The following is a 17,130-nucleotide window of genomic DNA, read 5'->3' as shown; positions in this document are numbered from 1 at the left end:
CAGAACACAGACAGCTACATTTTGGAGAAGATAAAGCTGATTTTAAGCTGATGCGCTTCACTGAGTCTGCTGTTCCTTATGTTGACTGCAGGAAGGTGGAATATTTCTTCTCAACACGTTTTCTTGTTAAAACTACAACACAATGATCTGACATAAGGGTGAGGAAATTGGTAATCGTATACATCATGGCCAAATGCTTGGATTGACTTGACTTGACTTGAAATGTTTGTGGACACCTGAAAGTCATTCATGTATGATTTTGAACATATTATCCCAGTTTTAGTCCTCTCCATATTTCAATTCTGGAATGTAACTTTGAGGAATTGTGCTCATCTAGTGACAAGAGCATCAATGAGGTCAGGCAATGATATTGGGTAAGGCGGACTTGTGTTCAGTCTGGAGCTCACTTTTCTGCTGTTTTTGCACAAACTGTCCAACATTTCAGCCGTTTTTGCTCATATTGTACAATATCTCAGCCATTTCGCACATACTATACAATATTTCAGTCATTTGCTGTTTTTTTGCACAATTCTATATATTATCCCAAGGACCTGCTGCTAAGAAACTGTGTTCATTCTAATGTTACTGCACAAAATATTGTTTGAACATTCAGTATTCACAGACAGTATATACACTGGTGGTCGGCGCTGTTTCTGTTACTGTTTATTGTCTTTTGTGTATTGTATTTTTGTACTTTTTGTATTGACTTGTAACTTTGTGTCTGCACTGACTTTTGTCCTGCACTGTCTTGTCTGTCTTGTCTGTTTTGTCCTGCACTGTTTGCACCAGGTTGCACAGTTGCACTTTATGTGGCTAGGACTACTTACATGTCCTTAGCCCTGTCTTTGTTTTATGTAGCACCTTGATGCTGGAGAAACGTTGTCTCATATCGCTATGTACTGCAACAGCTATATATGGTTGAAATGACAATAAAAGCTTCTTGACTTGACTTTGTGCACTGGGGCATAGTCATGCAGGAACATGGTCCCTTCGGGCTATTTACGTCCATTGAAGGGAAATTGTAAAGCTACAGCAGACATAGGAATTTTATAAAATTGTGTGCTTCCAAATTTAGTAAAGAACCACATATGGATCTGATCATCGGGGTGCACAAACTTTTAGCCATATAATGTATATCATAAACAGGGTTTCCCGCAGAAAATTTGTTAGTTATGGCGGTAGATTTGTGCGGGTGGGTGGGGCCCAGGGGGCGGGGGGCAGTCCTTCTTTGTGAGGTAGACCACAGAGTCTGTACTACATTTAACAATTATTAAAAACAGGCACGTGCAACCTAGCTAGCAGGTAAAAAACTCAAAGAACAAAATCACCAGCTAACTTACTTTAAATTTGCAAGAACTATAGACTAATACAATAACAGGCTTAAATAAACCCAAAACATAAGTCCACTTACAGTTCTCACAGACACGCTAGTTATCAGACAGTGACGGACCACGTCTTTCTCTCATTTCGGCCATGTGAAGCGCGTGCCCACTCGTGGTGTGAAGCGCATGCCCGCTATTCTCTGAGATGCACTTGACAGCCTTTTGTGCAGCGGAATTTTTTTTTTTTGGACGACCTAGTTAAGGCGGTAGGGTTTCCCAGCTTAGGTGGGCCACCCGAACTGCAAAGTGCTGCTGGAAACCCTGATAAACATTGACACTCTCCATGTACTAATTCATGTTAGTCACTGCACACTCGCAATTCTATTGGATGGAATAAATATTGATTAATCTTCTACCTGTATGTCTCGTAGAAATGTATAAATTAATGATTAGAATATCGTTACACTTCAGGGCTTTTTTCATTGTGACTTGCCTATAGAACATTCTAGAAAACCCATCAAGGACATTGAAGACTCACAGCGGCTCTTGTCATTGAGTTTGCAATGAAAAGGTGAAAAGTATAGTTTTTATCTCACAGCAGGAGCCCTGGTTCTTTGACTCGCATCAATATGAGCAGTTTCAGCCTTCGGGTCGTGTTCACTGGTGCACGATATCCTCTCAGAACGTCCTGGACAGGACACAAGCCTGCTAAAGCTCCTCAGTGAATATGCAGCCATTGATTAAGATGTGTGTGTGTATGTGTGTGGATCAATTTGCCTCTCTAGATCTCAAGCAGTGCCACCTTGGAAGGCAAAGGGCAGCTAAAATTCACCTCGGGTAAATGGAGCCCCCACCACAACAACAACCAGCTGGCCACCGCCAACGACACAGCCATTCGAGGATGGGACCTTCGCAGCATGAGGTGAGCTGAGGGCTCAGAGGTCACAGGCTTGAGCAGAAAGCTGATGAGACATTTCCATATAGCTCTGGAAAGTTTTAGCACTCCACTACCACCCACTTTTCAATATTCCATCCTCACATAGTTAGATTTAAATAGGATTACACGTGAGAAGGTACAAAATAGTAGAACATTGAAAGGAAATGAGTATACAGTACATACCCCTCTGAAAAATATTTAACTACTAGATATTCAGGTATATAGCTGATGCAGTATTTTAACCATAAAATATTAATCATATCAAGCATTTTGTTCAGTGTCATTACATAGTCACAACCTTTGTTTACTCTCAAACATCTACCAACTTCTTAGCTTAGATTAGAATTTTTTTTTTGATTATACAGATGTTACGTAAAAGCCCTCAACTTAATAATTAGCCAGTTAATAGTGTCAGCTTCAGAAATTCTGCTCATAATCTTTTTTTTTTCTTTTTGCACGTTTCTGGCCACAAGATTTGTACACTGAATTCTAATTTAATCTGATTGGCTTCTCACACTTTCGTGCAAACTTTTACACTGCTACATATTAGGCTAAACACAGAATATTTACATGATCCTGTCTTTATTAAAGAGTTATTAAAGCGCTTGTTTGTAAGTAGTTGTGGTTAGCAAATAATCTGATGGTCTACAGAAAAAGTTGGATATCTACTGTGGGAATCCAGTTGCTAATTCCTGTTTTTATTGATCAAACATTCTGGAATCTTGAACGGATGGTAAAAGAAATTTGACACTTTTCTGACCATAAGTTTTAGAATCTCAAAATTCGCAACCCGATTGGCTCACCATACTACCATGCAATGGTTTGTTTACTAACACACAGTGAGCTTTCTGGGGTGTGAAATAGTTACAAGTCTGGAAAATGTTCTTAGAGCCACATCGTTTAAAGAGCTCTGTTTGAAATAGTCGATGGACTAACAGAGATAATCTGATGGGCTGCAGGAAAAGGGATGTGGTTGGGAATCTGACATGTAAATCAGGATGCTCCTTTCTATAAGATTTGATCCAAATATACTGGATGTTTGAGCGAGTGCTAGGAGTCTGGCTTTTTAGATGCTCAGGAGCTCCAGCTCAGGACACAAGGTGAGGGAACACCGTGGACAGGATGCCAACCCATCACAGGGCAAATCTGTACACACTGACACACTCACTCATGCACTACAGACAATTTAGAAATGCAAATGCACTTCTTTGGATATTGAAGGAAACCCCAAACCTTGTGGAGAAAAACGCAAACACACTGCACATTGGGCGGAGTCATGAATCAAACAGCCAAATCAGAAATTGCGAGGCAATCGTGTGAACCACTAAAATCCCTCAATTAGCAAAATTTAATAAACAGAATGATTTCTGGTCATTTTCTAAACACAAATATGCCCATCAATCCACTTATTTGGGAAGATATTCCTCAGTTTGAGTGATGAAATGCTTCTTCAGAAATGATCTTTCCTCCATAACCTGAAGACTTTCCCAGAGCGTGGATCTTATTAGCAAAATAATAGCAATGCATTTTGAAGGACTACAAGCAATACGGTAGCTAATTTGTGCCAGCCTTTATCTTCAGATTGCAGAATGCACTGTCGGTGTCTAATACTGTGACGCACTGTATAACCGATTATCAGCGCATCTCTAATTTCCCTATACAGCCACGTTTTCACCCCGTTAGTGTGACGCCGTAGCGTGTGCCACTTAGTGAGGAAGGGCTGGTGCAGTGAATCATATGAAGCAGATGGGCGATGGAATGAAATGAGGCTCTGTGTGGGCTGTACAGCCAGAATAATAATCACAGCACTATTGATCCCGGGGATAACACAGAGCCAGACCTTGAGAGGATGAGTGAGGGAGTAGATGGAGAACGAGTGCAGAGCAGGGAAGGAGAAAGAGAGCAAGAGAGAAGGAGATAACAGCAGGAACGGAGCTTAGATTAGAAGAGATAGGAAGGGATGGACAGTAGAGATACGAGACGAAGCCGAGACGGAGTGAGAGTTGGAGGAAAATGAAAATTGCACAGAGATGCATGGCAGAGGAAATAAAGATTAAAGGGATAAACCGTGAAGATATAAGACAATTGAGTGTAATGTTATTCACCAAATGCTACTGTAAATCATTTTAGGAGCCTATTTTTGTTTCCCTTTTACATATTGCCTAAAATGACTGAGTAAACAAAAAATCCCTACAGGTTTATAGACAGTAAGTTGGATAGACGTTGTAATTTATATGTTAATATACAAGGGCCATAACTAAATCACAATTTCAAACACTGCAACACATGTAAGTTATACTCCAGTGACAGAGGAAGTGGAATCAAAAGATAGGATATATTAATGCACTCGTACTAATATGGTTTTGTTTCCATAGTAACAATAATTCACGGTCACCTTGTCTACATAACAAACAAATTTAAAAATGATTTATTTAACACAGAAAATTTGCATGATATGGCAGTATGATTTTTTCCATAAAGAGACATTTATTTAAAATGTATTAATTGCCCCCAGGTGGTCCAGTGGCAGAATCCCGCGCTCTCATTGCCACGGCCTGGGTTTGATTCCCGGGCAGGGAGCTTACCTAGCCACTGAAGAGTTAACTCTCAGTGTCGGTCCTGAGCCTGGATAAAAATGGGAGGGTTGCAGCAGGAAAAAAGGGGAAAAAAGAAATATATTTTTAAAAATGAATAAATGAAATTAGTTAATTACCAGGAACCAAAAAATGAAATTTGCGCCTGTTTTGTTGTGTCCTTTTATTCAGCTTGTATCCATTTTTCTACATTGGTATTTCTTTGCCACATCACACTCCACAGCGGTGCTTAAAGGTGGGGTGCACGATGTTTGAAAAAATACTTCAGAAAACTGAGTCGGTCCGACAGACAAAACAAACGTGTAGCCAATTAGCAGAAAGGGGCGTGTCTTGAGAATATGCGGTGGAGAGAGTGTTCAGTGCGCATGTCTGACATTAGCAGAAAGCGATTGAAACATTGACATGGCGGATACCTGCCGTTACCTCTGCCTCGGGTTCTAGATGTTGAACGTCGTCTTCTGTGTGAAACAGAGCTAAACCTTTCACAGTACAACACACAGTACTACAAAAACACATTTGACATTTATTACCATAGTATTACTCATTGAGTTCATTTACTGATAAAAATATCCCCTCGGCCAGCTGCCCCAGCAGGTTCCGCCATAATAGTTAGTTGCCTGGGTTGTGTATATATGTGTGGGCGGAGCTATCAATACAGGGGTGACACCCATTTGGGTTAGGGGCATGTTTGTTTTGGTGATTTCAGATGTCAACATTGGCTTTCAAACATCGTGCACCCCACCTTTAATGACTTATATGGCTTTGTAATTCATGTCAAAGTCGAAGGCCTTGTCTGCAACCACTAAAATTATGTTTAAGATTTTCCCAACAGAGGTAAAATCATCTCTCACTGTGATCCGACTGCATCCCGAATAATTTTATATCAAATTTGCAGTGATAAAATAATTCTCTGATCTGTAGATTTTCATTCGACATGGAACGCCAGTCTGATGGGAAAAACAGGTTATGGGAAACTCCAGTGTCAGAGCTCCTGAGGTTTTTCCACCATGGGAGAGTCTTCAAGACAGAGGACCTTTTTGTACTTTAGTTGTTTAATAGTGTTACAAACTCTTTTTTTTTTTTAAACTTAAATGAATAAAAATATAAGAGAGACTGGTGATGGAATGACTGCTCAGAGCACAGGGTCACATCTCAGCACTTTATCATGGATTATTTTACTATAACCAAAGCACCATCATGTTTTTACTCCTCGTATATCAGGCATGGACAAAGACTTTGAAAACTGATGACAATGAAGCTATCATCCAGTCAATATGTTTTATATAGATTGTTTAAATCTACTTTTAATCTACAGACATTATGCCCTAATATGAGATCATGCAAATCCCTTTATCATTATTCAACATTGAGGAAATTTAAATGAAATGTCTGGATCCACTATTTAATGTCTAGTATCCACTATTTTTATATCTGAAGAAAAAAATCAACATATTAAACTATTATATATTTCAATGCACATCATAAAAAAAAAATATATATATATATATATATATATATATATATATATATATATATATATATATATGTATATATATATATATATATATATATATATATATATATATATATATTTTTTTTCTTTTCATTAGGGGTACCTTTAATTTTTCAGTTGTCTGTATTCACAAGTGGAGGATTTTATCTTGTGGCTTTAAGAAGAGTCAAAACACACACACACACACACACACACACACACACACACACACACACACACACACACACACACACACACACACACACACACCAGAGTTTCCTTCATCTGTCCAGTTGGTTCACAGCTGTGTGCTAGCAGTAAGAGCGCAGATCTCTTTTGCTCCACTGCCCATCCGACATCCTCCAGAGTGCCTGTGCCGGCTTGTCAAGAGGAGTGTGAGTCAGTACAGCACTGGCCTGGTGAAAAAAACATCAGCTCTCTATATACGTCACAACAACATAATAGATAGCAGAGCACAAAATGAGCAGAAAAGAAGATCTCTGCAGATCAATTACAGCTGCTGTTTGCTGCTAGAGAAAGTAGGGCCAGCATTGTTCCGTTAAGCTCTGACGTAATCTGTAATTACGTAAATGCGTCACCGGCTCCCCTGTTGGTCTCCTGTGAAACCACACTGGCTACTTCTGATCTCTTTGAGTTCAGCAAGCCGTACTGGATTTTATAGCGTAATCATGCTCATGCAGGAAATAGTTTCGCTCCATGTAAACATATAAGACTGACTAGTAAGTATGTGTTTTCTGAAACCTTAACCTTCATTTATACCACATACACAAGCATACGGTTTATCTGATTTTATATGAAAACGGGAATGAGGTGTAGAGCAGGCCGGTGCTTCATGCCGATGTTCTGTCTGTTCATCAGTCTGCAGCCTTGCCTGCACCTCTGAGGCACAGTGTGAGAGTGCTAGAGCATACACACGCACACACACACACACACACACACACACACACGCACACACCACCTTCCAACAACTGTGTGAACACTGTGCATTAGCTGTCAGCTCTGATGCCACAATACACACAGCATCTCATGCAAACAGAAACAGAGGTGTGTGGTGCAGTGAAGCTGTCCTGGGAGACAAAAAAAGACCGACTGTGTGAGAAGAGACAGAGACACAGCATTTAACTGCTAGTGAATTTTCAGTTGCTGAGATGGATGATAAGTGAAAAGTGATTACAGAGTGATTGTGACATGAATCACATCGGTGTGTAGAATAAATACAAAAATGTAGCTAATTTAAAAGCCACCTTTCTTTTTTCCTGACGTCGTTTAGCTGCTTTAGGGACTCTTCTTCTCAAGGTTTTACGAATGCTTCTTACCAGCACACACAATGATTCATACAAACACGTAAAAATGTACGATTTCGTTCATACACGAGTCAAGGTTTGCTTCACCGGCTGAAATATTTTGTTTTAATAAGTTAGCAAGGTGCTTAAATATTGCATCGATCTTTAGGTTCACATTTTGTTTTGCCAGAGGACTAACCGGTCGTTCCAAGTAAAGCTCTCTCTCAATAGCAGGTACTAATTTGTAAGTCGTCAGTAATTACCCGAGCTTTGTCGGTTCGTTTATTGGGTAAAACTAATTGAAGTCACAGCCTGTGCTTGCTGTGAGGATAGAATGCATTTTCATAAGCACATCGCAAGATCTTTCATTCATTCATTCATTCCTTTTTATCCTGCTCAGGGTCGTGATGAATACAGAGCATTTTCTAGTAGAGTATTCATCCTGGATCGGATGCAAATCGAAGAGCATCGTTCATATGCATCTAGGGGCAGTTTAGCAGGTAGTCTGGACTGCCTACCTGCATGTTTTTTATGTTAAAAGGAAACTGCACACAATCACATGGAATAAGATGCAAATACACCAAACAGACTCAAGCTCAAGCTGGAACCAGGGGCCTTTGAGCTGTGGGGAAACAATACTACCCACTATACTACTGTGCCATTCACATTTATAGTTTATAGTACTACATAGTTTTTAGTCCCTCCAGGATGTCACAGGGTATTTTTTTGATTGTTGCAGCTAAAAATGTTTGATTTTGCTGCTGCTTTTTTTTTTCTTTCAAAAAATATGGTGTGATGTACAGAGTATTTTGTACTTTTTTTTTTTTGCAGAAAACTATTAAATTGGTGAAATTGAATTGCAAACACAAGATTCTTCTAAACTCCTAACTTTGAAGACACACGTGTAATTACTTTCTACTGTATGATAGCTGTACTCACGGTTTAACATGCAAATCTGTGATTATTTTTTTTATTTTTTTCTTTCGGCTGCTCCCTGTTCGGGGACGCTACAGCAGATCACGTGGTCCACATATTAAATTTGGCACAGGTTTTTGATGCAGGATGCCCTTCCTGATGCAACCATCCATTTTTGTCCGGGCTTGGGACCGGCACTGAGAGTTAGCTCCCTGCTCAAAACTCAGACCTGGACCTCAACAATGAGATTGCGTGATTCTGCCACTGGACCACCAGATCTTCATTATCATCTGTGATCATTTTGATAAATTGCAGTATTTTTGTGCAAAATTGTGAAATCCTGGAGAAATTGCTTTATATCACTACAAAAAAAAACCTTACACAACCCACAGTCATTTTTAGTTATCTTTTATGTAACGTTGGGAAGTAATACACATAACTAATAAAACACTTTTATTGATTTATTTTTATTGATTTTTAAAAAAATATATTTTTTGCTCTTTTCTTTTTTCCATAACTAGGCAGAAGTGATCAAATATAATATGTATATATATATACATGTATATATTCATAAGGACATTCCTTTTGTACAGCTATATCTGTCATACCACTTCATACTGTATCATACTTATATAAAAACCACACTATATACTGTATACACCCTTATTCAGTTATATGTACATATTACTACACCTTCTGTATAACCTCATACCCTTATTTATTACACTGCCACCTGTAAATAAGCTATCTATGCACTTCTGGTTAGATGCTAACTGCATTTCATTGGCTCTGTACATGACAATTAAGTTGAATCTAATCTATTCTAATCTAATATTATATAAATAGACTATACTGTCTTTACTCCCATTCCCCACAAATGTTTACTGTTTAGTCAGGTTTTCTTATTTGGTAGATTGAGGACCTCTGGACCCTTGACTGTTCTCTGATCTTCCATTACATTTGTAAACCTCGCCACCTCAGAGAGCATTTTGCTATGTGGAAAACGAACATGCCACCCACACCAAGCTCTTACCCCTTCTGCTACTGCAAGCAGAGGCCCTTTACCCTCTTGCTGTGACTGCAGCCTCACTTCCAATAGAGGTGTTAAATGCATTTTGTGTGTGTGTGTATGTCGTGTTTGTGTGCTGGACTGTTGTCATAGCAACAGAGGTTGAGGAATGTCGCAGATATGACCGAATTTACTTATTCGTGTCCTTCCATCACCGTCACCAGCTGAACTTATGTGTACGAAACCAGAGTTCTGCTGACTGGACCATGTCGTGTCCCGAGGCTTTATGTGCGAAAGCGACCTGATCCCTGTCACTTTCTTTTTTTTTGTTTGTTTTTTTTTGTCCCCCAAAAACCAGGATTTGCCTGGTCGGCTCCCAATTTCAGATTTGCGAGTGTGGAAGACTTTGGAGCGGTGAGGCTAACCCAATTTCCTGCTCCATTTCTATGGATAGCATTAGCAACCACTGCTCCTCGATCTTGTACGGGTGGTGAAGTTTGTAACCGAAGGCTAAAGGTCACCGCTGTTAGGTGTACACGATGGAAAATATGCCATTGTCTAGAATACGTCCGCTTTGGTTTTGTTTGTGATACTTCTTGACAAATGAAACGCTCTCCCTTTAGGAAGATGAGATGATGAGTGATGACATGTTTTTTTTTTTTCCCTTAGTCTACTCTATTGATGTCTTAATATTCATACATCATCGCATAATGGACCCGGACGTTTTAACCTTTCCTTGTGCTTGGCAAGCACGGGCTCCCGCAGAACGATATGAATTGAGACTTTAATCTTGACCTAATTGAAGCCCCCTACGCTCCCCTCTGGTCAAATTTCCTCACCCCTAGTTTTAATAAGCTTTTTAATTAGCATGTTAATTGTATAATGAGATCAGTGGACGGTGAGATAGCCAGCTAACAGAGACGGAAAGAGCAAGGCGGAGCAGTGCTCCAGAGATGTTGAAGGACCCCAGGCACCCCTGTCAGTCGCCCATACTAATGAAGTCGAGGTCCTTCAGACAGAGTTCATACGCATACATTGGCTTTTACAAGTTCTTGCAAACCGAACACATACTATGTGATCTAGGAAGTCATCACTTGGCATGAGGACCATTGCAGCCTGTGACAAGCTTTACTACTTGTCACATTTTTATATGATATGAGATGGAGGTTTGGCCTTCAGAGCTACAGCAGCAGACTGCATTTGATTGATGAGAAATCTATGTTGGTCTCTCTCTCTCTCTCTCTCTCTCTCTCTCTCTCTCTCTCTCTCTCTCTCTCTCTCTCTCTCTCTCTCTCTTGCTTTTGTAATATCTACACATATTTTCCCTCTCTTGTTCATTATCACCATATAGCTTCTCTTTCTCTGTCCCACACAGTCAGATCTACTGCATTGAGAATGCCCATGGGCAGTTGGTGCGAGACTTGGACTTCAACCCCAACAAGCAGTACTACCTGGCCAGCTGCGGGGACGACTGTAAGGTCAAATTCTGGGACGTGAGACACATCAACGAGCCTGTCAAAATCATGGAGGAGCACTCCCACTGGTTAGAGGCACACAAACACGACCAAAGTGTAGAGATAAACACATAAGCATCACTTTTGTGTGCAAAAGCGGATGAATTTCAGCTCAAGCATGACCGTCCATACAAACAAAGGATTGCCTCATGGATTTGTAAGCTCAAAGCACACTGAAAGCTTGGTTTTTACAACGGATGTGCAGTTTGTGTCTTGCATGCGTTGACGTTTTAATTAGCTTTATATCTGCAACAGTATTTCGTGTCTTATTTAGAGGTCATGTATATGAGGCAGTTTGTAATTTACTAGCCTAACCCCTCCCCAAAACACACACACAAACATCACTGCATGAAGTGTCACTGGGTGCTATCTTTCGAAAACACAGCACCACTGCATCTGTAACAACCCACTTTTGATCCTAGTTAGATAAGAAATTATGGACCTGCAGCGCTCCTGCGCTATGCTTGTTTTTTTTTTTCATTTGTTCATTTGGCAGCAAGGCCTTCGCTGAGCCTTGGGAGGAAGGAATTAGGGAATATTTTGGGACGGAAGCAGATTAGTTAGGCTGTAGAAGCAGGGTTGACTGAGTCAGATTTAGCTGTCGACAGCCAAGTTATCCTCCAACAATCCCCTTCAATGAGGAGCTGGGATCGTCTCCTGAGCCATGCCTGAGGCTTAGACAGAGAGAGAGAGCGAGAGAGAGAGAAAATGTTAGCAAGGTGGAAAAACAAGGAGAAAATTGGAGTAGGGGAAGGAAATTAGGAGGTAGGCAGTTTTTCAGCAAAGCAGAATTAAGCAAGAAGCCAAGTTTCAAAAATAACAATGAAAACGAGTTTCTATATGGAAAGTATTAGCATCTCAGAACATTCAGTCCTTAATTTACTAAAAGTTTGAGTGTGTAAAATGTGGGATCATGTCCAGAAAGGAATATACAAGCTGATTTATTAACAGGGTCTGCAGTGGGTTGTGTCTTTCACAGGAGAAAAACAACACATTTTACATGTTCGCTGTAATGACTCGACATGTTTCTATGTAAAAGTGCAAAATAGCAGGAGGTTTGACACAGAAAGATCAATTTAGCCCCAGATGCAAATGTGATTTGCTAAACCTGTATATAAACCTTTTTTTTCACCAGTTGCAGACAAAACAAAACCTTTATTTAATTAAGCTTTTATAAAATAAGCTCAGTAACTTATAGGTTTTGTCGTGGTTGCGCTTGACTTAACACATACACTATATGTAGCAGGACTCTCTGAGATAATCAACATATACCACTGCATCATTTCTATGGTTGACTCCGCCTACTTTGCACGTCATTTTAAGCCTAATTTAACAATGGCATTGATTTCTCGCAATGTTTCTACCTCGGATTGTCTCAGGGAGTTTTTCAGATTATTCCAACGTCAGATCTGGCTTGCTCATTGCTCATACTGTACATTTCAAATGTCTATTGTTAAAAGAGAAACATAAATGAAGTCGTAATAGAAATTGATTAGAAATCACTTAACACAACAGTGGATATATCCAGTCCCGCAGGATTTAGTGATTTTGCGGTCATTGAAATGAACACAAAATCAAGCAAGGGCCACAATATTCAAAAGAGATCGCAATTTGTTAGAGCTTGGGGCATGGGGATGCGATCACAACACACGTCAGCCAAAGCCCACTTCTAATGACTTGAGTCGAACATGATTCAGAACATGAACATGATCATAGAAAGTAATTACAAATGAGTCCACTGCTAGGAGTTTAAAACGAAAAATTCCTGTTCTTTCAATTACCTCAATTTAAATCGTATTCTGGAAAAAAAAAGCACTGCAAGTTGCATCACAAATTTTGAAAAAAAAGCTGCAAAAGCAAAAATGTTTGTCCACAACAATCACAAAAAAACTCCTTGAGGGAGTGTATATCACATTACACCCACACATTAATAACAGTTATTTGGAATTGTATTAAATCAGAGCCCCAGTATTCAGTACTTTCTTCTTTTATTATTATTTTTATTCTTACTCTTATTGTTGTTGTCGTCATTGCTGTTGTTTCAGGGTGTGGAGTGTGAGGTATAACCACTCCCATGACCAGCTGCTGCTTACAGCCAGCAGTGACAGCAGAGTGATCCTGTCAAACATGGTTTCCATTTCCTCTGAGCCCTTTGGCCACCTCGTAGATGACGATGACCTCAGTGACAGCGAGGAGAATCATCATGAGGAAAAGTGGGTTTTGTGAGTGTGTTGAAAGTGAGGGTGTGTTGAAAGTGAGGGTGAAAACAAGTGTGTGTGAAAACAAGTGAGTGTGCGACAGTGAGTGTGCGACAGTGAGTGTGCGACAGTGAGTGTGCGACAGTGAGTGTGCGACAGTGTGTGTGTGTTGAAAGTGAGTGTGTTTGGGCAGTGAGTGTGCGACAGTGACTGTGCGACAGTGAGGGTGTGTTGAAAGTGAGGTTAAAAACAAGTGTGTGCGACAGTGAGTGTGCGACAGTGAGTGTGTGCCAGTGAGTGTGTTGAATTGAGTGTGTGAATGTGAGTGACAACAATAAAGTGGCAATATTGGCTGTATTGATCAATCCACCCTTTTTTAACATTTCAGAACATTAAAAAAAAAGAGTAAAAGGTGTCTTCGGTAGCTCACCAGGGTGTAACAAATCCAGCCGAACAGTTTTGTCATGGTGAGATGTTATTCTGGAGGAAATCCAGTGATTCAAGTGTACAGCAAATTTAACCTAGCTTGCTATTCTATTGTTCATGAGAGATAAGTCATCATGTTGACTGGGAAACAGAAAACAGGGACTCGCCAAAGTGAAAAATAGTATAAAATAATAATCAGTTTCTCCTTGTTTTTACATCTCAGAGAAGGTTATGATCCTGACTGGTCCCATGCTTTTGGCTTCTATTGGCCCATGTGTCCAAGAAATAGTGGGAAACTCACTAAAGCAAATTTATTTTGTTTATTAGAAAGTTCTTATGGGTATATTAGCCCATTTGACTTAAATCGAGTTGCTCCAAACCTCAATATCTCAAAACAAGTAGTCCTGTAATTAATATTGATGAATCTAATCTAATGGCTATTTGAATACATTGAATATAAAAGTGTGAAAAGTTCGGGAATTAAAAAGCTCTCAAAGTCCAATAAATAAAAGTATTATTAATTAGTCTTTATCCCCGCTTTGCTCTTTCTTCATTATTTTAATGCGGTCTCACTTTAATTAGTCCTGGTTTCTTGTATGTTCCCCTGTTTTCCAGTAAGCTTGATTTGTGCTGAGTAGACGGGGTTCCAAAAAAATTTGACGATGTGTTGTAATCAAGTGCACGTAACTGACCTCCTGTTACCTGTGTACAGGAGCAAAGAGCCACTCCAGGACAGCATCATCGCTACATACGAGGAGCACGAGGACAGCGTGTATGCAGCGGAGTGGTCATCAGCCGACCCCTGGCTCTTCGCTTCACTCAGTTATGACGGGAGGCTAGTGATTAACAAAGTGCCCCGGGCTCTGAAATACCGCATTTTACTGTAGCATGACTAAAGCGAGCGTGTGAGAATGAAAACCATGATTTTTGGACCACTGAGAGCAAGAGATGCTAGCAAAACGAATACTAAACACAGAGCAAAGGAAGAAGAAGGAAAGTTGGATCACATCTGCATTATAAACACATGACCGCTATTAACACTACCAATTAGAGGCAGCCCCGGAGAGTTAGAATGATGGCCGTAAGGCTGTTTGAAGGAGAGAAGGCTGGAGGGCATGGACTGGCGTATGGCTTTGAAAAAGCCCCTCGAGTTGATCGTCAGCGTCTATTCTGTTAGTTCTGTTAGAAGCTTCCTTCATCTCGTCCAGCCTCGGGCACCACCGCTGAGTAGAAAGTGCAGCCAGGGAGAACAGTGTGCCAGGGGCAGGATGGCACAGCGGGGCCTCTCTCCTCTAGCCTTCACTTCTTTTCTCCTTTACTCACCACAAGCATACAACTCCATGCTAACAGCTCCAGCTGGAGGGACAGAGATGACAAATGAATCTCCACCTAAACTTTAAAAGCATTGAACATCTTGGTGCATATTACCTGTTCTGTAATCAGTAACATTTTGTTTTTTAACAGCTCAATAAATTGTGACCTTAATATTATAAGGCTCGATCTGGGTTCTGTCTTAATAAGAGAGACGACTTTGTAACATTAAGCTCATAAAATGGTTTCACATTCAGAAAACTGGACTCCAAAAAAATTTAAATGAGCAAGTAAAAATTTAAAGTTGGGTAGGTGAGGTGAGATTGGAAGGAACTTTGTTTCTTTCTAAAAAAAAAAAAAAAAAATACATGCTTAAATAATTTATTTTAAAAACAAGGTCATTTCAGACTCGAAATTAGTAAAAAAAAAAAGTTTAGAAATAGGTTTAATAATTATATTTGTTTTATTGTAGCCATATAATAAAAAATTCTAGAAGAATCTAAAGACTATACTGTATTCACAATGTTTTCACTTGCTAACGTCATTTTTTGCATTGTGGCTTCATAATATCCTGTGATGAATGATTTAAATTCCTTCTACTTGTTTTGCATTTGCACTGTTTCAGATGTTCTGCATGGTTTGACTGATTATTCTGATTGTCCTTGTACATTCCAAATAAACTGGATTTGAAAGGCCAAGAATTTGTATTTCAGCAGTGCTTGTGGTTGTTTTAATGCACTTCATCACATTTTCAATGCATTTCTTCATAGAGAGTTGTTAAGAAAGAAAGTTAGGAAGAGTTGAGGACACGATGTCATGATGTCTTATCAACAACTCGCGTCATGTGAAGTCATCACCACAGACATTTAGCCAAAGCGCTCTTTGTTTCATGTGAACATCTATCATACAAAGTAATTACATATCTGTCTTCACTGGTCAGAGTTTAAAAGACGAATCCTGTGCTTGCGATTTCACCAAAAATATCTCAGAGTAAAATTATTAAAAAAAACAAAAAACAAAAAAATTCAAAAATCAAAATCAAGCAACAATAACAAATAATCTTCTTGAAATTCAATGAAACTTTACTTATTAACCGATAGTTGCTAATATCGGTTAGCTAGCTAGCTTGTTGCAAGCAAGCACATGGTTTCCTAAAGACGTATATGGTTTCTTTCAAACTTGATTTGATTCAAACTCGAGTTGATTCTGTAGTCACGCTTCCTTTTGGAACAGGAAGTCAGAGTGAAGCTGTGTTGACTGGATGTTCTAGACTAGTTTACATAATGATTGTGATTGGGATTCATTTACCCCCTAAACAAGCTCTAAACAAACTGAACAGTAGCTGAGTTAACTCGGTAGAGATGTAGTTAGTGAACTTAGCTAAATGTGAACAACAGCACAGTGTTTTTCATTGTGGAGGATTTACCAAGGATGATATTGAGATTCTGTATGTTTTCCGGAGTTATGCAACACGTGCTCCTGCCAAGGTCAGCCATCTGATGGTGATGAAGAGCCGCAGGGGTCGTCATCGAGAGGCATCTGAGGTAGGCTTATTATTAATTTATAGTATTGTGCTACTTGATAAAATGATGGAAAAGTCCTGCTAGTGTACAAAGAAGGAATTGTGTTCTCAATCATTCTGAGGTAGCAAGAAAATCTGGGGTTGAACAGCCCCAAGTTGGTAAAAGACTCCATCTAAAAAGTGGCTGGACTGTGGAAAACTGGTGGACTTCAACACAAATTGTACCATATTCCATATAGATAAGTCTTAACTAAGGGATGGCTGGATAAAGAAATAGTGTGCAGGAATCATGGTTGCTTTTAATAAGTAAGACCTGCCCCTGGAATTGTGACAAATATGTTCTAGAAAGCATTTAATTGGTCAGTTACAAGACTAGTAGAATTAATCATACGAAAAATATTTTCGGCAAGTTTGCCTCATACTTCCGTAGTTCAGGGTTTGAGTCTTGACTCTGTGCATGTTCTCTTCTATGTGCTCAGGTTTCTTGACTCTGTCCAATGACATGTGGAAGTCGTGGCCTTAGAGAGTTTGACTCCTAATCCTAAGTTTGTGGGTTCGAGTATCGGGCCGGCAATACCCTGACTGA

At 39.6% G+C, this 17,130-nt stretch overlaps 1 protein-coding gene across 2 annotated transcripts in view; it reads left to right on the top strand.

Annotated features, from left to right (window-relative positions):
• eipr1 (EARP complex and GARP complex interacting protein 1) overlaps positions 1-15,734 on the top strand; it is a 44,373-nt gene extending 28,639 nt beyond the window's left edge. For both annotated transcript variants that reach the window (XM_027172020.2, XM_027172022.2), the window contains 4 exons: positions 2,108-2,244; positions 10,949-11,116; positions 13,133-13,300; positions 14,424-15,734. In XM_027172020.2, coding sequence (XP_027027821.1) covers positions 2,108-2,244; positions 10,949-11,116; positions 13,133-13,300; positions 14,424-14,598 — 648 coding nt within the window. In that variant the 3' untranslated portion in view covers positions 14,599-15,734. The remainder of the gene's footprint in view (positions 1-2,107; positions 2,245-10,948; positions 11,117-13,132; positions 13,301-14,423) is intronic.
• Positions 15,735-17,130: the final 1,396 nt, after the last annotated feature.

Source organism: Tachysurus fulvidraco, chromosome 12, assembly GCF_022655615.1.
Source record: "Tachysurus fulvidraco isolate hzauxx_2018 chromosome 12, HZAU_PFXX_2.0, whole genome shotgun sequence".
Classification (NCBI taxonomy): Eukaryota; Metazoa; Chordata; class Actinopteri; order Siluriformes; family Bagridae; genus Tachysurus; species Tachysurus fulvidraco.
Note: the sequence above shows the minus strand (reverse complement) of the source record. Positions and strands in the feature narration are given on the sequence as shown.